The sequence below is a fragment of the Schistocerca cancellata genome, chromosome 1 (assembly GCF_023864275.1).
Source record: "Schistocerca cancellata isolate TAMUIC-IGC-003103 chromosome 1, iqSchCanc2.1, whole genome shotgun sequence".
In the NCBI taxonomy this organism is placed as follows: domain Eukaryota; kingdom Metazoa; phylum Arthropoda; class Insecta; order Orthoptera; family Acrididae; genus Schistocerca; species Schistocerca cancellata.
Genome location: NC_064626.1, coordinates 203,326,722 through 203,353,460, shown reverse-complemented (window position 1 = coordinate 203,353,460; position 26,739 = coordinate 203,326,722). Strand labels below are relative to the sequence as shown.

At 40.7% G+C, this 26,739-nt stretch overlaps 1 protein-coding gene across 1 annotated transcript in view; it reads right to left on the bottom strand.

The window, feature by feature from the left end:
* Nucleotides 1-2,941: 2,941 nt before the first annotated feature.
* Nucleotides 2,942-26,739, bottom strand: part of LOC126168550 (active breakpoint cluster region-related protein) — a 130,425-nt gene continuing 106,627 nt past the window's right edge. Inside the window, exons 14-16 of the mRNA XM_049920565.1 lie at nucleotides 23,631-23,770; nucleotides 21,911-22,154; nucleotides 2,942-6,339 (exon numbers count right to left, since the gene is read on the bottom strand). Of these exons, the coding sequence (XP_049776522.1) occupies nucleotides 6,144-6,339; nucleotides 21,911-22,154; nucleotides 23,631-23,770 (580 nt within the window). The 3' untranslated portion in view covers nucleotides 2,942-6,143. The remainder of the gene's footprint in view (nucleotides 6,340-21,910; nucleotides 22,155-23,630; nucleotides 23,771-26,739) is intronic.

Here is a 26,739-nt window from a genome sequence, read left to right as displayed (position 1 = left end):
CCAAACATCTGTGATTTAAGAAATCCATCATTCATTCTTGCACATAGTTCATCTTGTATAAAAGGAAATTTACTTTGAAAATAACTCGTTCCGAACAAAAATTCGGAATATTTCCCCGTGAGCTGTTATATTCATTTCAGCAGTTGTCACAGAGCACTTGCGCAGCTTTGGTGATGTAGGAAGCCCGATGTTCGTACGTGTAGAACATTAAAAGATCTAACATGATGTCATAAAAGAAACAAGACATCAGAGGATACTCCAAGAGCGTCAGAATTTCATAAACCATACTAAAATACATAGTTCGCCTTACAGTGCACATTCGTATGCCCAGATTCTCAATGACGTAGGCTTCGACCAGATATGAAGCTTTTCAGTATGATTTTCGGGATGTAAATTTTCTTGGAGTACCAGTACTGTATTATCTCATGTTTGGTTCTTTATTACGGCATAATACCATACGTGCTAGAAGATGAAAACGTGCACCTGAAATGCAGCAAACAGTCAAAACTAGCCAATAGTGTGGAATAAATTGACTGGCTCAGCAGGAAAGCTTAATAAAAGCCAAATTTATTTATCAAACCAACAAAAATAACTTCATTGTTCTGCAAGGCAATTAATGCTTGACTGTCAGAAAGGTGGAAATAAAATCAAATCTGAAACTAGTGACACAGTTTACCCTTCCGTAATTATGTGAATGTATTTTAATTCACTTGATAGCTCCCAGTCGCCCGGTTTGACATGCTGCCCTCTTTTTTTTTTTTTTTTTTTTTTTGGTAAAAAACCCTCGCAATTAATACTGGATAGGATTATTAGTAACCAGGAGAACAAGAACTTTTCAGAAAAACTGGGCTCTTTACTGCCTATTAGCTAATAACTTGCTCTTCTGTGTGAGATAAAATTAAATATAGGACACCTAAAACCAGTAAAGACAAGAGACAGGCAAGACAGTACACATTTCTTCAATCCTTAGGTCCTAGCGATTTTTCTCTTTAATCCTGCTACAGCTTTACATGGCATGCTTTCCTTTCTGTAAAAGGACTATTACCTTATCAAAGTTCGTCAAACGTTTTGATACATGAAAAATAGAAACGTCGTTGTCTAATACTGAAAAAGCTGTTAATACAAATAGTACCCAAGACTGATGTGGTTTCTCGATCTGATTACGTCTATCTTGTCACTGTATGCTGGATAAAACAAAATAGGCCTCTCTAATATTTCAGCAATTGTAACACACACCAAATAAGCGAGACTGTTTTGGCAATAATGATCATTTTTATAATACGACAGAATATAATTCACGAAGTAGCAATACGAAATACCTATTTGGCCTACTACAAGCAAAAAGCTTTACGTTAGGAAATAGTTTCACATTTCATTCATACGTTCCAGTTTCTCATGCACGAGACCTAAAAGTAGTAGAACGAAATTTTTGTATAAATTTGGAATCGTCATATTCTTTCACAATTTGTGTGATGTCCCCGTTTCTTCTCCTTCCTAGTTCTAACAAACAGTCTTGTCACACTAATTCTGTAACTATTCCTACCACTGTCAAAACTCATTCTCCGGTTAACTTCACTAGACCTGCCACAATCACCAGTTTAGTTATCCAGCGATTATTCTCTGGTTAGGCATTATTACGTGTTCGTACAATGCGTTTTCCGCCCTACTCCCAGAATGGAACTTAAGGGGCTGCTAGCCGGGGACTACAACTGGCCCTGTCTCATGTAGCGATCTGGCCAAAAGATTTCTGTCAAAATTTCACTTTCTTGGATCACCGAGAAATAATACATAATCTTTCTTACGTGTTAGCATTTATTTCCACTCTGGTAGTCTGAATCTATGCATTTCATTAGTAATTATAACAACGCTGAACATTCACAAACCGAATCAACCACATAAACAAGCAGCACTTGGCATTCACCGGTTCGGCTTTATTCCGCTCAGCTCGTATAGCAATGTCTCGTTCTGTCTGCAGAGATGTTTATTTCTAGATGTGACGAGGATTCCCCTGGCAGAGACATCACGTACACTATGCACGCATGCAAAAATCAACTTATAATTCATTCAGAAATCAACTTAGAATGTGTTCAAAAACCAGCAGGGGTGCGTTTCAAAATCATATGAATAATCGATAGACCGACGTGCACTGGATGCTAGGTGCTTTGTGAAACAAGTTTTTTTTCTCAAGGATATGAATTTGCCCCCTCCCCCCGAAATTGCCGCCCAGTTCAGATACCCCGGTTTGCCCTCACTCCCCACTAGATCCAGGCCTGCTGCTCACGTGTGAATGTGGCAGCTTGGGCGCACCAGTAAAATTTTTCCGGGTACCATGTGGCTGGTTGCTGCTTCCACAACCAACAGCCACATTTCTGTAGCCAGAAGCAGGAGAATGTATTACTCATACGCGACTCAAATGCGCGTGTGCACAAGCCTGCTCGTAACTGATTAAATGAGTTTAATGTGAACAGTTGTCACCTCACACTCATCGAAGGCAGTTTGTTGTTATAAAGCATTGCGTAGTCTTCCGAAAGCCTTTGACACATTTTGCTGTTGGTAGACGCTTGTATGAACACTGGCGCATTTCCTTTGCAATTTAAGTTTTATTTTCGTTTTTTTCTCTCGTTCATGTTTTAATGCTGCAGTATTATTTTGCAGTAGCGGGATACAGTAATATCCTTTGTTAGAGAACGGTTCTTACCAGTCAAAATTACAAAAATTTAACTGAAAACTAAATCAATGAAAAACTCCCGGAATTCTAAGAAATTCCCGGATTTTTCCCGGTTTTCTCCCGATTAAAAAATTCCCAGGTTTTTCCCAGATCTCCCGGTTGTCCCGGGTCGTATACACCCTGTCCTCTTATATCGCATACAGAATAAACAATTTGTCAAGTTACACTGTTTGAAAACAATTAGGTTCATCTGTGATTGATAAAACAGTTCAATGAACTATTGATCTATGTTTATTCACAGCTGCTTTCTTTTGGATACATAACATCAATAAAAAAAATACAATATATAAAAAAAGCTTAAGACTCACAACATATTATATATGTGCACAAAATGTTCTTTGCATTTACGGTTTAAACTGCCTTTGGCATACCTCTTTATATCACAAAAGCTACCTCCAAATGATGGATGATTTTAGGGAATGTTGCATAATTGGAATCACATGATTGTATTTTTGTAAACATCATAAGAAGCACAAGAAAACAGTATGTAATGATAATTGTAACAATATTGGTCCCTTAATACTAAGTTTTTTTTTACAGGGACGATCATAAGCCATGATTCCACTGAAAGATACAAATAAAGCAACTAACAGACACAAATTATTAAACGCTTCTCACGTGTCCTATTAATTTACTGCTGAGCTGGAAGAGTCAACTAGATGTACAAACACTGCCAACAAAATGGCTGACTATACAGGTAACATTTTACAATGGTAGTAAAAAATTATGTGCCACTAGTTTCACATTAAAAGCAGAGCGACTGGAAGAGAGTGAAGTCGTTCAAGATTGTCTGAAGATTGGTAACTCAATTATTTGTATTCCAGAAGGCACTACTCAACACATCTCTCTTCACAGGTATTCAGCCTCTGGCACATAGCAGAAACTGTACCCTGCAACTCTGTGGCAAGACTTATAGATACTCAGACAAGATTAAATACCCTTACAGTCTATTTGAGACAAAATGTCTGTTACTATAAAAGGCTGCACTAAAGCATCACAGACATTACAAGAAATTAAAAGTCCAATATTAACATGAAAGGCAATTTAACGGAATAATTATGTACATGTTAATTTCACTGGCATGAATGCAATAGTTCAGTATGGCATTTGTAGGATATAAAATTTTTGAGAAAACAGATAAAAATAAAAACAATAAATGAAAAACATTAAACGAATGTATCCTGAAATGAATAAATATTCACAGAGCTACAACAAATTTAAATTTACGAAGAGTTTCCATCACCTAAAAATAATGAGGAAAGTACTGTCCCTCATTTTGATAGAAAAAATACAAATCCACAAACAGTTCATTTAACTTTTTTCCCTTAGTCATAGATGTGGCTGCAGCTTTCAAACACAACATGTAAATTACACTATTGCAAGTTGTGCATTGGTGGCTATATTTCTAGCCAATATGCTTGTAGGGAGAGGAAAATAAAATGCTCCATCAAGTCTGTTTTTATGGATGCGATTTGTTTTCGAATCATGTAGTCAGCTCACACACTAATTCAAACCATCATATATTATAATGGTCACGCATTCTCTATACATTTTTACTAATATTAAACTCAAATGTATCTGGTTGCAAGATGTCTACAAAACAGACTGATAAGTAACAAAAAATATCAGCTTCCAAGTATTATACTCCATAGTGTTACTCAATACAGTTTCAGACAACTGCAATGTTGAACCAAGATTTTTTTAAAATTAAATCAAAGATCTAGTATTATTGCAAAGATAAAATATATTGGTATAACTTTCAATTTCATTAAACACAAAACTGTTAATTACTGTGGTTATGTCACAACACCCACAATAATACATTATTTACATTTCAACAAAAACTAAGAATGGACATTATGGTAAGTTCAGTTCCTATAATGTAACTTTTTATTTTATTTAGAACAGTCTTGCAAATGGCAGGATATAGTCACATCAGAATCATTATGTTTTTCTATATGTCTAGTAAATTCAGCTGAATTCAGTAGTAGAATAGAGAAAGATGATCAAATGAATTCCACAACAAAAACCAACCTAAAACTAGTAAAAGGCCTAATTTAATTATTCCTGACATGGTAATACTAAATTGACAGGCTTGCGACTGCAATTTGGGACAATCCAACAGAACAACTGTAGCACAGTGATGATATATTACTTGTTTACATTAAGCTCTTCAGCTTGTGCCTTTCTTTCATAGTCAAACCAATCAAATGTACAAAATTAAATCTAATCATGAGTTTTCAAGTGACTCAAATACTCTTATTAGCTGCCTGAGTGTTAAAACTATTCTTTTATGAGTTGTTCTTGTTTGTTTGTTACCCCCTTCAGTACTGATTAGTTCCCTATCACTGGCGATACAGCAGCTAATTTCATAGTACTACACATCAAACTGCAACATAACAGCAACATTTTATGGTTATCCATTATTATGAATACGACAGTTTTTGCCTGGCAACAAGTTCCCATTCTCCTCCTACTTTAATAATTTCTTTAGTACTAAATGATCAGCACTGCTGTTATTCATCACAAATGAAGTCTCCATTAAACATTCCAACATTAATCACTCCGTACTATGACTAACGTATAATATGTTACAAGAGTTCACATAGGATCTTTGTACGAAAGTTAAGATTTCACATCCTCTTCAATAGCTCCAAAAATAAAATTTAGTCAACCAATCTATTTTTCAATATCATCAACATGTCACAACAAATATTTTTTTAAAAAAAGTTGGTGTATAATCCACATATTTTGTGCTAAGGCATGTACTAAATTTTCAGCTGCAGCCACACTAACTGTTGCTCAATATTTCACATTGGTTGTCAATGTGATGTGAAGATTTTTAAATCCTACAGAAAAGTCACAGTATAAAATGGTATCCACCAAATTCAGAAGACATGTGGAAGAATGAGAGGGGGAAAACATAACAATCATTTCATTTCATATTTTGAGCTTGTCAAGCAAACTTCCCCCATTTTCTGTTTACGTCTTCCCATAATTATAAAATGTTACATATAAAGAGATACAAAAACACATATATACAGTAAACAAAAATTCAAAATTATAAGTAAAAATACATTTTGAAACATAACACAGATTGTCATCCTCATTAATAAATTACTGCTTACAGAACATACAATTTAAACAGCTACCATTCTGTCTACCAATAAATTTTTGCTCTGGTACATGACTAGATCATTCAAGTAATTACAAGTGTATAAACAGCTACTGTATCTATTTACTTATTATTATGTTATGATTATCTGCACCGCAATCACAAAAAGAGTTCCATATACAAAATACATGTGTACTATATAGAAATTTTTATACAAATATTTATGGAACATTATATTGCAATAATTACAAGAATTACATCTTTCCATCTGACCCGTAGTTATACATCTAAACAAGCACCTCAACTTTGTGAGAAGTCTTTAAGAAAATAATACAGTATTCCAGCTTGTGCCATGACATCTACTGTACTAGCTGCCAATTGGTCCCTCTGTTTGGAAGACTCAGATTTAGCTGAACCAGGTCGAAGCAATGTAGGTCCAAATACTGTAGCAAGATTATGTAGAGACATTTTGTTCTGGCTTTCATGTTGATTGATCCTTGAAAAATAAATAAATTATAATTATTTTTATTGCATCTATAAAGGTAATTAATTACAGCTACTAATGTAATTGGTCTCGGATAACTGTACAGGACGCAGACTTGTTATGTTTTGTTAAAAGACCAGTGACATTTTAGAAACTATTTCATGATAAACACAATTAGGTTCCAGCTGTGAGGTTGACCCACACTGAGTGACTCAAGATGTATGAGACGAGGCAGGAGGAGCACAGGTGGGTGCAACCATGCATGTGCAAATTGAAAATAATAAGCTTTCAAGAATTCATTAAGTAAATTACTTTTTGCATGAGCAAACTAAATTATTTAACACTGTAAACTGATAGCTTAAAACCAAAGTGTGATTTCAATTTTATTTTTCGGCCCAGCACAATTTAAAACTACTGTGAAGTGCCAGTCATACTGCAAACAACACAGGTACACTTGTTGGTGGTGTTGTGGTCTTCAGTCCTGAGACTGGTTTGATGCAGCTCTCCATGCTACTCTATCCTGTGCAAGCTTCTTCATCTCCCAGTACTTACTGCAACCTACATCCTTCTGAATCTGTTTAGTGTATTCATCTCTTGGTCACCCTCTACACTTATATCAGAAAAAGAAAGTAAATGGAAGCTAGTTGTTTACGGGGCAACTCCCAAACCAACAGTCAGTCAACGAATGTGTTTGTTTGTGCCTCCTGTTCTCTTCATCATTTTTGTATCTCCCTACCGATGCAGTCAGTCAGTTGGGGATGATGCTTGCAGCATATAATGTAACTGTAGTGATTTATTTTTCTTGTGTTTTTTGTTTCTCTGTAAGGTATAATTATTTTATGCAAACAAACGTTTGAAATTACATAAAAAAAGTTTGGATGTTAAATGGAAAGTTTAGTTTCTTGCATGACTAAACATATTAATTTTGGTGCTTGATGCTGGAATACTTCACAACAGAAATAACTATTAGCGTGATTAAAGAACTACATTTGTCTCCAAGCAACTCAAGAACAATGAAATGAATGTTTGTTAAGAAAAACACTATGCGCAACAGGAAAGTGATTGCTCACCTACGCTATGTATCAGATGGGTGAAATATACTTTTACATGCTAACAGGATATCAGGGTTAGACATGTAGATAAACAACACAAAATCAGTATATTTTCTGCTGTTATTAAGCAGATCTACTGTTTATTATTAGTAATTATTAACATTAGCATTTTTCTGTTACAAACTGTTGAGATAAGAATTTCCCTCCAAAAGCCGAGTCCACTCTGTTCCATTGAAAAAGTGAAAACAAGGTGAATACAAGTGCTTCCACTGCTAAGGATAGTTTAGTGACTTCTCTCTGGGTTCATGAATGTCAGAACACCAAGAAGACAAAAACTGACATTTTGAGGGACTTCCTTGTGTGATTTCTAAAACCACTGCCATCATGAACAACATAATTCACAGGGGGATGTAACAATATTATGAGTAGGAAAGTTGCTACTCACCAACATAGTACTGGAAAACAATGTCAACAAAGCCCAAACCTCCTTGCAGTATCTTCTCTCTATCTGCGAAAATCTCTTGCTATGCAATCTCAAATTCCTGGAACCCATAATACATATTGAAACTCTTGCCCTGCAGGAACTTGAGCAACATACACAACACCACGTCAAAAAGCTCTCCATCCTGCTCACTTCCTACTCCCGCCTTGGAGTACCGCTGTCCACCACCTCTACAACAACCTACAAACCTCCCCCATGTCCCCTCACAGCTGAAAAACCCTGTATCACAGACCTACTACATTTATTCCATCCTCCAAAACTGCCTCCCACCACCACACAGAATCCAGAACCTAAACAGACCCTTAGCCCCACAGAGATATTAGTCCTTTTCAAAGGCCTCACCTTTTGCCCCACTCCCAAGTTCAATCATGCAGTACTTGCTAAAGACCTTCTCTCCTTCCTCCAATCCCTACAGTGGAAACACTTTCTCGCCACTAAACCTACCAATCACACTCAACCAAAGACCAATATTGCACCTTGCCTAACTCAGTTCACTCCTCTATCCAACCGTTAACTTTCCAGAATTTCTTAATCTTGAACCTTGCCTCACCAACATTCCCCAAATCCCTCAACATGCAAACTAACCTTACATCCGCAGTCCACCATCTAAAAACAGATTCCAACCTTATAAGCCTACCTGTGGACAAAGGCTCCATCGCTGTTGTTTTGAACCGCAAGGATTACCTGGCAGAAGGGCACCGCCAGCTCTCAGATATTTCCTACAAACCTTGTCACAGTGATCCCATTCCAGTAATCCAGCAGGACCTCCAGTCACTACTCAAATCCTTAGGCCCATCCCAGAACCTCTCCCCAGAATCCACCTCTCTACTCACCCCTACCACTCCCCGCACTCCTACCTTCTACATGCTTAGTCCATAAGCCTAACGCCCCCCACTGAGAGAATATCTACTCTTGTAGACCAATACCTTCAACCTATTGCTTGGACCCTACCCTCCTATATGAAAGATACCAACCATTTTCTCTACCAACCCTCCACAGTTCCTGTCCCTTTACCACAAGGTGCCCTGCTCATTACTATTAGTGCCACCTCCCTGTACACTAACACTTCTAATACCCATGGCCTTACCACTATTGAACACTATCTGTCCCAACGCCCGACAGATTCCAAACTGACAACCTCCTTCCTAGTCACCCACAATTACTTCTCCTTTAAACAAATCCAGGGTACAGCTATGGGCACCCACATGGCACCATCCTAAGCTATCCATGTGCCACCTAGAGGAATTTTCCTAAAAACCCGGAAACCTCAAACCCTCACCTGTTTCAGATTCAATGATGACATCTTCGCTATCTGGATTGAAGGTGAGGACACCCTATCCACATTCCTCCAGAACCTCAACAATTTCACCTGGTTCTACTCAACCTAACAAGCCCCTTCCTAGGTGTTGACCTCCATCTCAAAGATGGCTACATCTGTACCCCCATCCATCTCAAACCTACTAACCGCCAGCAATACCTCAACTTCGACAGCTGCCACCCATTCCATACCTGCCACCCATTCCATACCAAGAAATTCTTTCCGTATAGCCTAGCCACCCGTGGTTGTCACATCTGCAGTGACGAGCAGTCCCTCTCGAAATATACCGAGGGTATCACAGAAGCCTTCACTGACTATAACTGTCCTCCCAACCTTGTACAAAACAAATGTCCCATGCCTTATCTTTCCAGTCTCCCACCACCTTCCACAGTCCCACAGTCCAGCAACAGAGGAGCATTCACCTTGTAACTCAATACCACACAGGACTGGAGCAACTGAATTATATTCTCCACCAGGGTTTCGATTAACTCTCGTTGCCCCTTGAAATGAGAAATGTCCTCCCCAGTATACTTCCCACCCCTCCCACAATAGTATTCCGCTGTCCACCGAACCTATACAATATACTCGCCCATCCTTACACAACCCCTGCTCCCAATTCCTTACCTCATGGCTCACACCCTTGTTGTTGTTGTGGTCTTCAGTCCAGAGACTGGTTTGATGCAGCTCTTCATGCTTCTCTATCCTGTGCAAGCTTCTGCATCTCCCAGTACCTACTGCAACCTACATCCTTCTGAACCTGTTAAGTGTATTCATCTCTTGGTCTCCCTCTACGATTTTTACCCTCCACGCTGCCCTCCAATACTAAATTGGTGATCCCTTGATGCCTCAGAATATGTCCTACCAAGCGATCCCTTCTTCTAGTCAAGTTGTGCCACAAATTTCTCTTCTCCCTAATTCTATTCAATACCTCCTCATTACTTATATGCTCTACCCATCTGATCTTCAGCATTCTTCTGTAGCACCACATTTCGAAAGCTTCTATTCTCTCCTTGTCTAAACTATTTATCATCCACTTTTCACTTCCATACATGGCTACACTCCATACAAATGCTTTCAGAAATGACTTCCTGACACTAAAATCTATACTCAATGTTAACAAACTTCTCTTCTTCAGAAATGTTTTCCTTGCCATTGCCAGTCTACATTTTATATCCACCCTACTTCGACTATCGTCAGTTATTTTGTTCCTAAAATAGTAAAACTCATTTACTACTTTAAGCGTCTCATTTCCTAATCTAATTGCCTCAGCATCACCCGACTTAAATCAACTACATTCCATTATCCTCATTCTGCTTTTGTTGATGTTCACCTTATATCCTCCTTTCCAGACGCTGTCCATTCCGTTCAACTGATCTTTCAGATCCTTTGCTGTCTGACAGAATTACAATATCATTGGCGAACCTCAAAGTTTTTATTTCTTCTCCATGGATTTTATTACTTACTCTGAATTTTTCTTTTGTTTCCTTTACTGCTTGCTCAATATACAGATTGAATAACACGGGGATAGGCTACAAACCTGTCTCACTCCCTTCCCAACCACTGCTTCCCTTTCATGCCCCTTGACTCTTATAACTGCCACCTTCAGAATTTGAAAGAGAGTATTCCAATCAACACTGTCAAAAGCTTTCTCTAAGTCTACAAATGCTAGAAACATAGGTTTGCCTTTCCTTGATCTATTTTCTAAGACAAGTCGTAGGGTCAGTATTGCCTCATGTGTTCCAACATTTCTACGGATCCAAATTGATCTTCCCCATCTGTTTTCATATCTAACTGCACTATGGTATTAACACGTAAAGGGACTTTTCACCAATACTGCACTCTCTGTAAAAAGTGGGAAAACCAATAAATAATAAAATCTGACACACACCAAGATACAATTTATCATACACAAGGGTGTTATGAAAGGAAAGAATATCTGACCATAAAACAACAAACTGTTTGTTAATGCAAGGCTGGATGATTTCAGTGTTAGCAAGACTTTGCTGTAAGTAGTAACAACAGCCAACAGATTCTGTAAAATTAATGGATGCAGAATTATTACAGGAAATTTTTTATCTCCGAGAGGTGTTGTTGATTTTCAAGTGCTTCGATGAAAAATTAATAAATATGTCGTTCTCTCAGAGAAGACTGGATAGATGATAGCATTTGTGGAAGCTCTGCCATTGTTGCATAAAAGGGCACAGCAATTATTGCCTAGCACACTGGGATTTCCTCTGGTACAAATCAAAGAAAACAAGTGACTACAATGAAGAGATTAATGATCATAGTTTTTTTTAAATTGGTTCATGAGACAACTTTGCCAAATTTAAATAGCTCCTCTATTAATTTTCATGGACAATGCCCCTTGGTAATTGATTATTGAAAAGGAAGTTGTGATAATGGTAACTAGAAAAGATCATATTGTTGACTGGCTTATATGTCAAAAATGTGGAAGTTATATGAATGACTTAACAGTACGCTCAGAGGGTCGCCAGGATTTAAAAAGATACAGAAATAATTTGCACGCAAGTGAAGTAGTAAGAAGCAGCAAGTTGTGTAACCATCATTGCAGCAGAAAGTAAAAAGTTATTATACACCCAAGTAGAAAATCTCAAATACAAAACAGTGTATTATTCAGCCACGAACTTAACTCAAACTTTGTACAAAATTTTTTCTGTGATTAAACTGCATCCCCGAATGATCAGTAAAATAATCATCTTTGGCTGCCGCAAGTCTTCACGAAAGGCAAAATTTTTCAACCATTCAATTTCACCTTTCTTGTAGCAGAGCCACTGTTTCCCACACAATACTGTAATTGTGGTTTTATTTCTGGCATGAAGTGGTAGTTTAATACCTCATCAAAAGTAAGACATTAGTGAACAGAATCAAAGTTTTAAAAACAGTCCAAACACTGTGAAGAAATTTGTTTCCATATTTACTTTTGGACAACATTCAACAGCCTTCTTATAGTTTGTGTTCAACAATTGTTCAATACTATATTGTGCATTTTCTTGATGTTTCTATGTGTGGTTGCAGTTCTCGAGTGTCCCTCACATTGATCATCTTCAATACAAGTACCCTGATTAACCTTCATCAATTTAGGAGGAATTTCTTTTGGCAATAAATCACTCAAATCAAATGAATATCATAGATTTACTATACTGTAATTTCAGAATTTCTTCCATAATGTGACATGTTAAGTAAGACGTAGGAGTTTTTCATAACTTATTGTGTGCCTGCCTGTTCTGTTCGGTATATCATTGTCATTTCTTGATTTTACAACAGTAAAACAGTGAAGGGTTCAGTTTCTAAGATTATTTTATACATGTGTTTCCTTCTTATTCATACTTAAATTGTCCTATAAATTATAAATTAGATGTACTTGTTGGTAATTTACTAAGGTCAGTCAGTCTTAAACAATGCAAAGTATAGGTTGGAATATCAACAATGTTATGAAAGGATGGACTGCTAATCATGCAAGTACACTTCATGCACACACAATCCCTATCTCCAGACAAAATGCAACTCTCACTTTGAATGAAAGCAGCAATCAGGAATGAGGCAGGAAAGGGGGAGGGATAGCAGGGTATGGGTGGGGAAAGAGAAGAGCACTTTTTGGCAGAGCATGCAGGGACAGGATGGCAGTAGGATAAGGCTGCAAAGTGCAGTGCTGGGAGGCTGTGGGGGAGGGAAAGGAGAGGGAAATGGGGAGTGGAAGAAAAGTGAGGACCAGAGAAAGGGAAAAGAACGGTGAGTGCTTTGACAGAGATGGGCACACAATGAGAGTTAGGGGATGTAAACTGGGTGTGGGAGAAACGACGGGGTTGTGGAGAACTGTTGGGTGAATGGTGTGGGGACAGAAGGTTACCATAGGTTGAGGCCAGGATAATTTTGCGAGTGGAACATGCATTGTGAGGATCACTCCCAACTGCAAGCTCGGAGAAGCTAGTGGTGGAGGAGAGGATCGAGATGGCTCAAGTTATGAAGTAGCCACTGAAATAAAGCACATTATATTCAGCTGGATGTTATGTTACGCTGCACGTTGTGCCACAGGGTGGTCCACTTTGCTTTTGGCCACAATTGGGCAGTTGCCAAGAAGCCTGGTGGACAGCTGGCTAGTAGTCATACCACTATAAAAAGCTGTGCATGACATGACTGGCAGGTCTCTGATAGGGTAGAATGAAAGGACTGTCTCTATAATGCACTTTTGAAAGTCCTTGTTACTTCAGTGTGTCATTTCTATTGTTGGGTATATACTGTAAAATTAAAAACGTCAATTTTTTTTATAGGCTATCGCATTCAGCATAAGAGCACACTTTCAAAGCTGTTGGTTGAGTGACCCAGATTTAAAGTTTTGGATAGAAGAAATTAAAAACAATTCTAAGAGGGCAAAATGCAAGCTTTGCAATGTTTTCTGTCAGTAATGTGGGTATAACAGCTAAATAAGTCAAGCTAAAAGATTAAAATGTATTAGCAAAGTTAAATTGTACAAAAATACCACTCCTCTTAAAAGTTTTTAACTTGTCACTAACATACTTGTACTGAGACAATTAAACATGATTCGTCACAAAATTAACCATTTTTCATCCAGATAGATCAAGAAAATAAACTGCAAATTTGGAAATCACAAAATACTATCAGTTCCTCTCTTCTTAAAGAAGATGTAAGCTGTTCAGAAGTACTTCAGTGTATTTGGACATTGATAACTGATGAGTAAATGCCCCTATTTGGAAGTCATGAACAGTTATTTTATAAAATGTTCAACAACAGTGAAATAGCCAGAAGAATGAAATTGCAACATACTAAAACTGTGTACTCAATTCTTTATGGGACTTGCTCCACGATATGTGGGGAAACATCTAGTAGCTTGTGGGAGAGTCTGTGTGTGGGCTAGCTAGAGGTGCAGTTGGAGGGAGCAGGTAGCAGAGGGCTGGGCATAAGATTTCATAGACAAAGGCATGATATAACAGCACACAACTAGCTGATGTGGGGACACAAACTGGGTGGGGTACAGGAGAAGAGGATGGTGTACACACACACACACACACACACACACACACACACACACTACTGGGTGGAGGGTGGGGTGCAGTAAGTTACCTCAGGTTTAGGCCACAAAGGTTACTGGAGCGAAGGATGCGCTGTAAGGATAGCTCCCATCTGTTCAGCTCAGAAAAGCTGGTGGTGGTGGGGAGGATTCAGATGGCACGGGTTATCAAGCAGCCATTGAAAATCGCGTATGTTGTGCTCTGCAGCATGTTGTTCCACTGATTAGTCCACCTTGTTTTTGGCAACAGTTTGGAGGTGGCCATTAATTCTAATTGACAGCTTGTTGGTTGTCACGCCAATGTAAAATGCTGGGCAGTGTTTGCAGCACAGCTGGGATATAACATGGCTGTTTTCACAGGTGACCTGGCCTCTGATGAGATAGGATAAGCCTGTGATGGCACTGGAGTAGGTGTTGCTTGGTGGGTGGGTTGGTCTTGCATCTAAGTTTTCCACAGGGATATCACCCCTGTGGCAGAGAATTGGAGGAGGGAGTGGCAAAAGGATTGACTAGGATGTTGTGGAGGTTGGGTGGATGACACAACACCACTTTAAGAAGGGTGGCAAGGATCTTGGGTAGGATGTCCCTCATATCAGGGCATGATGATACACTCCTGGAAATTGAAATAAGAACACCGTGAATTCATTGTCCCAGGAAGGGGAAACTTTATTGACACATTCCTGGGGTCAGATACATCACATGATCACACTGACAGAACCACAGGCACATAGACACAGGCAACAGAGCATGCACAATGTCGGCACTAGTACAGTGTATATCCACCTTTCGCAGCAATGCAGGCTGCTATTCTCCCATGGAGACGATCGTAGAGATGCTGGATGTAGTCCTGTGGAACGGCTTGCCATGCCATTTCCACCTGGCGCCTCAGTTGGACCAGCGTTCGTGCTGGACGTGCAGACCGCGTGAGACGACGCTTCATCCAGTCCCAAACATGCTCAATGGGGGACAGATCCGGAGATCTTGCTGGCCAGTGTAGTTGACTTACACCTTCTAGAGCACGTTGGGTGGCACGGGATACATGCGGACGTGCATTGTCCTATTGGAACAGCAAGTTCCCTTGGCGGTCTAGGAATGGTAGAACGATGGGTTCGATGACGGTTTGGATGTACCGTGCACTATTCAGTGTCCCCTCGACGATCACCAGTGGTGTACGGCCAGTGTAGGAGATCGCTCCCCACACCATGATGCCGGGTGTTGGCCCTGTGTGCCTCGGTCGTATGCAGTCCTGATTGTGGTTCTCACCTGCACGGCGCCAAACACGCATACGACCATCATTGGCACCAAGGCAGAAGCGACTCTCATCGTTGAAGACGACACGTCTCCATTCGTCCCTCCATTCACGCCTGTCGCGACACCACTGGAGGCGGGCTGCACGATGTTGGGGCGTGAGCGGAAGACGGCCTAACGGTGTGCGGGACCGTAGTCCAGCTTCATGGAGACTGTTGCGAATGGTCCTCGCCGATACCCCAAGAGCAACAGTGTCCCTAATTTGCTGGGAAGTGGCGGTGCGGTCCCCTACGGCACTGCGTAGGATCCTACGGTCTTGGCGTGCATCCTTGCGTCGCTGCGGTCCAGTCCCAGGTCGACGGGCACGTGCACCTTCCGCCGACCACTGGCGACAACATCGATGTACTGTGGAGACCTCACACCCCACGTGTTGAGCAATTCGGCGGTACGTCCACCCGGCCTCCCGCATGCCCACTATACGCCCTCGCTCAAAGTCCGTCAACTGCACATACGGTTCACGTCCACGCTGTCGCGGCATGCTACCAGTGTTACAGACTGCGATGGAGCTCCGTATGCCACGGCAAACTGGCTGACACTGACGGCAGCGGTGCACAAATGCTGCGCAGCTAGCGCCATTCGACGGCCAACACCGCGTTTCCTGGTGTGTCCGCTGTGCCGTGCGTGTGATCATTGCTTGTACAGCCCTCTCGCAGTGTCCGGAGCAAGTATGGTGGGTCTGACACACCGGTGTCAATGTGTTCTTTTTTCCATTTCCAGGAGTGTAGATAATCGAAGCCCTGACAAAGGTCATGGTTTATTTGTCCAAGTTTGGGGTGGTATTAAGCGACAGGGCACTTCTTTATGGTTGGTTCTTGGGATGAATGTGAGGATCAGATGTGTGTGAGGATATGGCACCAGACATCTGTTTGTGAAATAGGACAGAGGGTATTAGCTGTCTGTGAAGGCCTTCTTTGCCATCAACCCCTCCAACCAAAGCCAATCCAATTCCAACATCGATCCTGCCTGACCAAATTCATACCACTATCTCACGAGGAACCTTCCATGTTCCCACCTAATCATCTCCTGATCACCTTCCAGGAATTTCTAACTTCCAACCTGGCCTCACCATACTTTCCCAAATCCCTCCCTAAGAACAAACCCTTTCAACAGAGGAAAGGATTGCCCTATGCAACCCAAAAACGGATCCTGACCTGATCATCCTCCCGGCAGACAAAGGTTCCACCACTGTTGTGATGAACCAGAGTGACTACCTGACAGAGGGCTCCCGCCAGTTGTCCTACACTTCCACCGAAAAGGTCTACCAAAGTGACCCCATCCCAGTAGTTCAACACACCTCCAATCACTACTGAAACCCTCAGACCCTTCCCAGAACCTCTCCCATGAATCCATCTCCCTACTCACGCCAATAGCCCACACACCCAACTTCTACATGCTCCCCAAAATCCACAAACCAAACTTAATCCTGGGTGCCACATTGTGGCTGGTTACAGTGTCCCCACTGAAATAACCTTGGTCCTTGATGATCAACATCCCCAACCAATTGTCCAAAGGTAGCCTCCAACATTAAACACACCAACCACTTCCTGCCGCAGCTCTCCACCATTCCCATACCCTTACCTCTCAGATCCCTACTTTGCACTGTTGATGCAACCTGCCTACACACCATCACCTCTCATGCCCATGGCATTGCTGTGATTGAACATTACCTCTCCCTATGCTCTGCAGATTCCAAACCCACCACTTCATTCCTTGTACACTTAACCAACTACATCCTAACCCACACCTTTGAAGGGAAGATATACAAACAATTTTGTGGCACAGCCATGGGCACCTGGATGGCACCCTTCTATGCCAACCTCTTCATATGACACCTAGAGGACACATTCCTAGCTTCCCAAAACCCAGGTCTGCTTCAGGTTTATTGATGACGTATTTATAATTTGGACCCAATGCCAGGACACCTTATCATCATTGCTCCACAACCTCAACACCTTCTCTCTCATCCACTTCATCTGGTCCTCCTCCACCCTTCGCTCTACCTTCCTTGATGTCGATCTCCTCCTCTCAGGTGGCTCTATCCACAACTCGCTCCAAATCAAACCCCCAGATCACCAATAGTACCTGCACTTTGACAGATGCCACCCCTTCCACACCACAAAATCCCTCCAATACAGCCTGTTTACCCATGGTGGACACAATTGTAGTGATGAGAACTCCCTCATACAGTATGCTGTAGGCCTCACAAAGGCTTTTGCAGACAGACAATCCCTCCTGACCTAATTCACAAACAGATGTCAGTGCTACGTCCTTTCACACACTGATCCTCAAATCTATCCCAAGAACCAACCACAAAAAAGCACCCCGTTGTCACCTAATACCACCCTGGACTGAAACTACTGAACCACATTCTTTGTGAGGGTTTTGATTATTTATCATGCATTGAAATGAGGAACATTCTACCCGAGATACTTCCAACCCCTTCCAAAATGGTGTTCTGCAGCACACCCAACCTCCACAACATCCTAGTCCATCCTTATGCCACTCCCTCCCCCAATTCCCTGCCACAGGGATCACACTCCTGTGGAAGACCCTGCTGCAAGACCTGCCCAATCCACCCACTGAGCACCACCTACTCCAGTTCTGTCACAGACTTATCCTACCCCATCAGAGACCGGGCCACCTGTGAAAGCAGCCATTTTATATATCAGCTCTGCTGTAACCACTGCACAGCATTTTACATTGGTATGACAACCAAACAGCTGTGAACTAGAACGAATGGCCACCACCAAACTGTTGCCACCAACAACCAGTGGCACAGCATGCAGCAAGCACAACATTTCACTGTGCCATCTGGATCCTCCCCACTACTATCACCACCAGCATTTCTGAGCTGCGCAGATGGGAGCTATCCTTAAAGTGCATCATTCGCTCCTGTAACCTCTGTGGCCTAACCTCAGGTAATGCACTACCCCTGCCCCCCCCCCCTCCTTGTGTGTGTGTGTGTGTTTTGGGGGGGGGGGGCATGTTTTTCCTACATGCTTGATAAAGTAGGTGCATTCTGAAAGCTAGCCAAATTCTGTACCTTTGTTTGTGTACCTACCAATGACACAGTGTTTCTGCCTTTCAGTGAGTTGTCTCCTACATTCCTAAATAATTCATAATTTTCAACCAGAATTTTCCATACATTATATACTTTTCTTCATCATACAAGAACTTCTGGTGTTCTTCTGTTGTTCAAGGAAACAGGTCTACCACTTACATGCCTTAATAAAATTTTACAAATATCAGTGGATGGATGAAATGTTAATTATAAATATTTCAGAGTTCTGAAATCTCAGCTACAGTCTACTAAAGAAATCAATGATCCAATGATACTTGATATGGGCAGTTGCAGTATTCATATCATGCATGGTGCATTTAAATGTGGAACTGAAGCCACTAATTTGAGTACTGTTCAATTTTTAAGGTCAAGTTATTATTTGTTTAAACATGTACCAACTTGTTGTGGTCAGTTAACAGAGTATTCAGGATTAAATCTTTATGCTTAAAAAAAAATTGTGCAGTCCGTAGTTGGGTAGAAATTATTAGGAATTTAAAAAAAAAAAAGAATGGTGGAGGGTCAACAAGACGATAGAAAAGAACCGACTAGCACCAGCTACAAAATTGTAACTGGGGCTCTTTCAGATCCTTTTCTGCCAGTGAAGTTAAAGTTCATTCAGTCATTGGCAGCCTAGTCACAACAATCCCACAAGAATATCAAACTAACGCTCCTATGGCACCATTTATGCATAGCTATATAGTGACAGTTATTCAAAATATAATGTGACGATTTATCAAAGTAGATGTACTTACGTCTGTTGACTCCTTATCAAGTACAGACTTAACTGATAAAAACAATTTGCTTCTTTACATTCAAACTGACTTAGGATTGGTACTAAAAACCCTATCAAAGAATTAAGTAACTGATATTATGATTTTATAATTTAAAAAAGATGCTGCAACTGCTTTCACAGCTCTTATAGAAAAACTGCTGATGCGATCACCATTACTATATAAGGTTAGAAAAGCAGTCTCATGTTTTGACCCAAACCTTGCACATTTTCCTAAAGTCAGTAATGAAAAGTCTACTCACTATCTGGAATGAAAATAAATGGATCAGCAGTATTGCAGCTTAAGGAATTACATGAGATTTCAAAAATTTATATTCTCAACCTTTAGCACAGCTTCTCAAAAATTATTCACGGTCTAATGAACACCTAAATCATTTTTGAATGAATTAGTTCTTATGCACACCTATCGACAATCATGGGTGAAACTGTTTCAAGATAGTAATGATTTTATCTCAGGGCACTGCTAATACTGAAAGAAGTTTTTCAGTCAATTGTGAATGCTTGGTTTAGAATATGAAAAATGAAACTTTAGTTGCTAAATAATTAATATATTGCTCTACCCTAAATGAAACAAATGGAGATGTTGCAAAATCTTTAATTTATTCTTACTGGAATCCGTGTTCAAAATTGTCAGAATGTCGGAAAAAAGAAGCTACAATAACTGGATCAGAAGGTTTGAAAAGAAAACATGTAGCAAATGGAGGAGAGGGGAGGGGAGGAGAGGAGAGGAGAGGAGAGGAGGCAGGAGTGGGTGGGGGTGGGGAGCTAAGCTTCTAGCTGTGATTCAAACTACTGACAAGCAATATTAAAATTTGGATTGTACTGGTCCATACTACAAGCCATTCGCTTATTTCTGTGTAATTCACTTTAAATTACATACAATTTATTTACAAAGTACCAACTATGGCAATGTACTAAAAATGAATAAAATAAAAAATAAACTATTTAAATAAACACTGTTAGACATGTCTTCTCAATTTTTTGAATTTTGTACCAGATTTAATTATTGAGTTAGAAAACAATTAAAATTTTAATTGTCTTTGTAGTACGAATAAAATTTCAAAATCAGCGGAAAGTGATACAAAATTTACTGGAAAACATGGAAATATCAGACAATTTTCAAATCATTTCTTTGCGGCCACTCTGCTCCTGTACAGCCTGGCTACATGGGGATGGTGTATCTGCAGTGACAAGAATTACCGTTTTGAGTATTCTGAAGGTCTAACAAAGGCCTTCACAAACAGACTTAGTCTAAAGATTTGCCCCCTTTGTCACCCAATACCACCGCAGACTGGAACAACTGAATGTCATGCTTCATCAGGGCTTTGATTATCTATCACCATGCCCTGAAATGGGGAAATCCTACTCAAGATCCTTCCCAACTCTCTTAAAATGGTGTTCCATCACCAACCCAACCGCCACAATGTACTAGTTCATCCCCATGCCACTCCCAACCCCATCAGATGCGAGGCAACCCATGAAAACAGCCACGTCATGTACCAGCACTGTTGCAATCATTACACAGCTTTTTACATTGGTATGGTGACCAACCAGCTGCCCACCAGAATTTAAGATCACCACCAAACTGTAGCCAACAGCAAAGTGGACCACCAATGGCACAATGTGCAGCTTCTTGATTTCAATGGCTGCTTCACAACCTGGGTCATATGAATTCTTCCCTCCACTATGAGCTTTTTTGAATTGTGCAGATGAATGAATGAATGTCATGTGACTAGGGCCTCCCGTCGGGTACACCGTTCGCCGGGTGCAAGTCTTTCGATTTGACGCCACTTCGGGGACTTGCGCTTCGATGGGGATGAAATGATGATGATTAGAGCAACACAACACCCAGTCCCTGAGCAGAGAAAAATGTCTGGCCCAGCCGGGAATCGAACCCGGGCCCTTAGGACTGACTTTCTGTCGTGCTGACCACTCAGCTACTGGGACGGACAATTGTGCAGATGGGAGTTATCCTTACAACACAGTCTGCTCTCCTGGAATTATCCTGGCTTCAACCGATGGAATCTACTGACCTGAAACCCTCCATCCAACAATTTTCAGTCCCTTTGTCCCATCTAATCCTGCCATTTTATGTCATTTCACCCTCATTGTGCTTCCCTTCTCTGCTTCTCATCTTTCTTTCTGTTCCCCATTTCCAGCCACCCCTCCCACAATCTCTAAACATTGTGCCTGGTAGCCTTGCCCTGCACACTCAGCCATACAGAGCTCTTCTCTCCACCCTCCTTCCCTGCAACACTTTGGACCGATGATTTTGTTCAATGTGACAGTTACATTCTGGCTGTAGTGGCCAGAGATAATGGTCATGGGTGCTTGATGTGTGCTTAGTTGTGTGATGTCGTCGTGTCCCCCCCCGCCCCCCCCCCCCCCGAAGAAGGTTTTGGCCAAAAGCTCAATGTGTAACAGTCTTCCCATTCTGGCTGTCTGCAAATAAATTTGTCATCTTCAGCCAACCTTAAAGTTTACAACCACAAAAGCTAAACTTACTTCATGAGATGAGCAAGTAGAAAATGAATAATCTCCTGGTTCTGCTGAGGCAAGAGCGTGAAACATTGTCGTAAAGCTCGCTGCTTTGCTTCGTCATTAGTACCAGTGTTAAAAGCTTCCAAAAATTTTGGATACAGTTCATCAGTAAAAAGAGCCTCTGGAAGTTCACGTAGGTACAATTTCAAAATACCAGTGACTGAATGAATGTCCACTTCCTTTAGCAGCTGTTCAGCTTCATAAGAATCTGAAAACAAACAACAACGACAATGCTATCAACACATGTACCAAAAATGAGCAAATTAATGTATCAATGTACTTGAATTTTTTTTGTTTTTTTTTTGTTTTGGTTTTAGGACGCAAAACTGCTATGGTCATTAGCGCCCGGTCCGTGACTTAGGAAACAGTAAAAAACCGAAAATGGAAATCAGCAGCAATGGGAACGAAAGTCATAAAATTGGAGAAACTAAAAGCAGAACGAAGGCTTAAAAATCCTCTACAGAAAGGGGTTGGTTGTCCCCAAAAAAAGCTTCAAATGACTGACGTCATTTCACTGGCACTAATAAATTCGAGAACGCGATCGGCTGAGCGCGTGTCATCTGCTAAAATCGACGATATATGAGGCGACAGTTGTAGACGGGAGCGTAACGGATTAAAATAGGGGCACTCAATTAAAAGGTGTCTTACCGTCCACAGCTGAGAGCAGTGGGGGCAGAGTGGGGGAGGATCGCTGCTTAAAAGATGTCGATGGCGAAAAAGACAGTGCCCTATCCGGAGTCTGTTTGGCTATCAGAGATAGATAGATAGATAAATAGATAGATAGAGTTGGTTTTTTTTGTCCAAAATTATATAATTATAAAATATCAACTGCTAAGCACCGGCAAAGATAAGAAATGTAAAGTATTATGAAAAGGAAAGTTGCTACTCGCCATATAGTTGCAGATAGGTAGAAGAAAAAGACTGTCACAAATAAGCCTTCAAGCAGTGTGGCTTCAGCTGCCATAGACTGCCGTCATGTGTGTGTGAGTTGCGTTTACGCGCATGTGCATGTGTGTGTGACCTATTTTTGACAAAGGCCTTGTTGGCCAAAAGCTTACTTGTGACAGTATTTTTGTTGTGCCTATCTGTGGCTAGCATGTCCACTATCTGGTGGTAGTAACTTTGCTCTCCATAACATTGTTACATCCATCTAGGATTTTTCATTTCTTGAAAATAAGAAATGTGTTGGAGGTAAACAGAAATATTCAAGTATCAAATTAATACTGTCTGAAGGGGGGAAGGTAAGGCAGGACACGAGGAACATCAAAAATAAAGTGGTTTCACTCTGAAAGGACTTTTCTTTCAATTTTTGTAAACTCTTCATAACTCAGGAATAGTTATTGCTTTTTCTATACACAAGGTACTGTATCTACAGCATTTTACAATTATGAATATTCATCATGAAGCCACTGTATTAAACTGAAAAGATAAAAAGCAGTGAAGAAAAGTCATGAAACTACAGTGACTTCTTGTGAAATGAATCAATAAGAAAAAGTGGATTTTTAAAAAGTTTAGTAATCTCTTTTATTGGCATAAAATTGCATTTACACACAAACAGCTACTTTTATATTCTTTTCATCTTTAAAATATTTGCCTTATCTTTATGTTCACATGAACAACATCCTTCAAGAACAAAATTCTCACTCTTTGTTTTGCTCCTAGTTTTAGCATAGGTTATACTTACTGGTTTCAAATGATTTTTTCAGCTTGTTGAGATCGGAAGCCGAGCCTGAAACTCTATAAATCCCAACTTCATTCATTCCCCGGCGTTCGACTTCCCTAACACAGGACGTCATTATGAAAGGAACAGTTCTCTTCTGACGCCTGAAACAAAATTGCTATCTATTAATACAAGAAAGGCGTGCAAGGATCACATATTGTGTAATACTGCTAAACTGTTATATGTTGCAGAGAATGCTGCATTCTATGAAACTAAAGTAATGATGATAACATAACAAAAGCCATCTTAAAGACTAACTGCATGAAACACCTTTATATACCCAGAAACAGTTTAAGCTTCTGCACTCCGGATGGCCCAGGTTGTGAAGCAGCCACTGAATACAAGCATGTTGTGCTCAGCAGTGTGGTAAACACTGCTGTTGGCTGCAGTTTGGCAGTGGCCATTCATTCAGGTCAATAGTTAATAGTTTTGGTCATGCCCACATAAAATGCTGTACAGAAACTGCAACAGAGCTAGTGTATGACTTGGCTGCTTTCACAGTTGGCCCTGCCTCTGATGGGGCAGGGTGAGCTAGTGACAGGACTTGGGTAGGATATGTAGAGTTGGTGAATCAGGCAGGTATTGCATCTGGGTGTTCCACAGGAATATGACCCTTATGGCAAGGGGCTGGAAGTGGGAGTGACATAAAAATGCACCAGCGTGCCATGTTGATCGGGTGGGCAGCAGAATACCAATGCTGGATGAGTGGGTAGGTTTGTGGGTAGAAAGTCTCTCTTTTCCAGCCATGATGGTAGATCGTGGCAGAAGGAAAATGTCAGCAATGCAGGGTCTGGGTTCTAAAGGGTGATGATGGCCTTCAGTGGGGTTAAGACAGCTGTTGATGAGTATAAATCGTTACCTGCTTGTATACTGTACAGTTGGCTTCAGTGAGCTAGTGTTCATATAGCAGCTCATGCACTTTTCATTTTGTGACTTTGTTTATTAAAATTGCCTACAGCACCATCTAAAAGGACACCGGAGCTTGTTTCTGGTTTTTTGTTTATCGATTAAAGATGGATAGGCACTGCATCTGTTGTGTATGGATGCAGGGGGAATTGGCCACTGTCCGTAAACAGCTGGAAGCTGTGTTGGCCGCTGTCGACAGGCTTCAGGCTGCTGCTCTAGGCAGCAGGAACATTGGGGTACTTGAGACAAATGCTGTGGCACCTCTGGATCCATGATATGCATGTCCCCACTAGCCGACTGTTACCTGACAGTGACTGGCAAAGAGTGGCGGGGTTGTGAATCTCTGGATGGAAGGCGAAAGTGGGTACCACTTCTGTCCCCTCACATCTTAAAAACAGATTTGAGGTGTTGCCTGCTGGTGAAAGTAGGTCGGACTCAGCACAGGATGCCTCACCTGTTGGGACTAGGGTCAATATTCCCGAAAGGTCTGGACAAGGGTAGACGCTGCAATACCTGTCATTGCAGGCTCCAATGTTGGGCGAGTGAGGGGTCCCCTCAGGAAAATAGCGGGCATGTCGAGAAAGAAGGCCAGTGTCCATTCTGTTTGCCTGCCAGGGAGTTTCATCCGAGATTTGGAGGAGACTCTACCAGCAGCAACTGAGCACACAGGGTGCACCTGGCAGCAAATCATGGCTCGTGTAGGCATGAATGATACTTGCCACCTTGGTTCAGAGGGCAAGGTGCCTGGCCCATTTGGTGAATACAACTAGCCTCCGCTGCAGGGAAAAAACAGAACTACCATTTTGTAGCATTCTTCCCAGAACTGATCACAGTCCTTCGATTTCGAGCTGAGTGGAAGATCTAAACCAGAGGCTCAGACGTCTTTGCAATAATATCAGATGCAAATTTCTCAATCTCCACTATCAGGTGGAGAATTTTAAGATACCCCTTAATAGGTCAAGCATGCACTACACACAGGAAGTGGCTACTAGGGAATGGGAGTATGTGTGGTGTGCATATGGTTTTTTTTAGGTTAGAGAAATCCCTCCACAGGCCTGAAATTACGCCTTAAGTCCAGAGAGCGAGAGAGAGAGAGAGAGAGAGAGAGAGAGAGAGAGAGAGAGAGTAGCATTAGTCATAGCAGAATGGAGTAGGGAAATGTTTATATAGCATTAGCTAACTGCAGAAGTATCTGAGGAAAGGTTCTGGGACTAATCTCCATTATAAATGGTAACAATGTCCACACAGTACTTGGGACAGAAAGCTGGCTGAAACCAGAGGTTAACAGAAATGAAATTCTAAATTCCAATCAGAATGTTTACTGCAAATATAGGTTGAATGTTAGTGGTAGAGGTGTGATAATATAATAATAATAATAATAATAATAATAATAATAAAAAGTATGATAATACATGGTGAGATTAGTACACATTGTTAAGGGTGGATCAAATGTGGTCATTGGACGCTGTTACAGACCTCTTTGCTTAGCAACACTGACAGAACAGCGGAGGGGAAAATTTGAGAATATTTTGTGTACATTTCCTCATCATAGTTTTAGCTGGAGATTTTAACTTACAAACTTCAGACTGGGAGATTCGAATAATTAGGACAGGTAGTCAGGACACAGAATAATGTGAAATTGTTCTAAGTGCCTTATTGCAAAATTACTTTGAGCAAACTTGTTAAGATAACATCTCTTAGATCTGCTGGTGATGAAATTTTCGACTCGGTTGGCACAGAAGAGGGAATCAATGATCATAAGGCCATTACAGCATTTCAGATTATCTGACAAGTCATTGCAAAAATTTCATTTCATTCACTGATAATGTTAAGCATCAATGGACAAGGTTCAAAAGCACTGTAAAATACGCTTTAGACACATACATCATGAGCAAAATTGTGAGGGATGGAAAAGACCTCCCCTGGTTCAACAACCATATTAGGAAGCCTCTACAAAAGCAAAAAGAGCTTCAGAGCAAATTTAAATGCAAGAAAAGTGCCATATATAAACAGTAATTAAATGAAGCCAAAATTAACCGAAGGAAAAGTATGCATTAAGATTCAACGAATACAAAATTAAAATTCTAGCTATCAACTTGACACAAAATCCTTAGAATTTCTGGTCTTATGTTAAATCAGTAAAAGGATTGAAGTCATACGTCCAGAA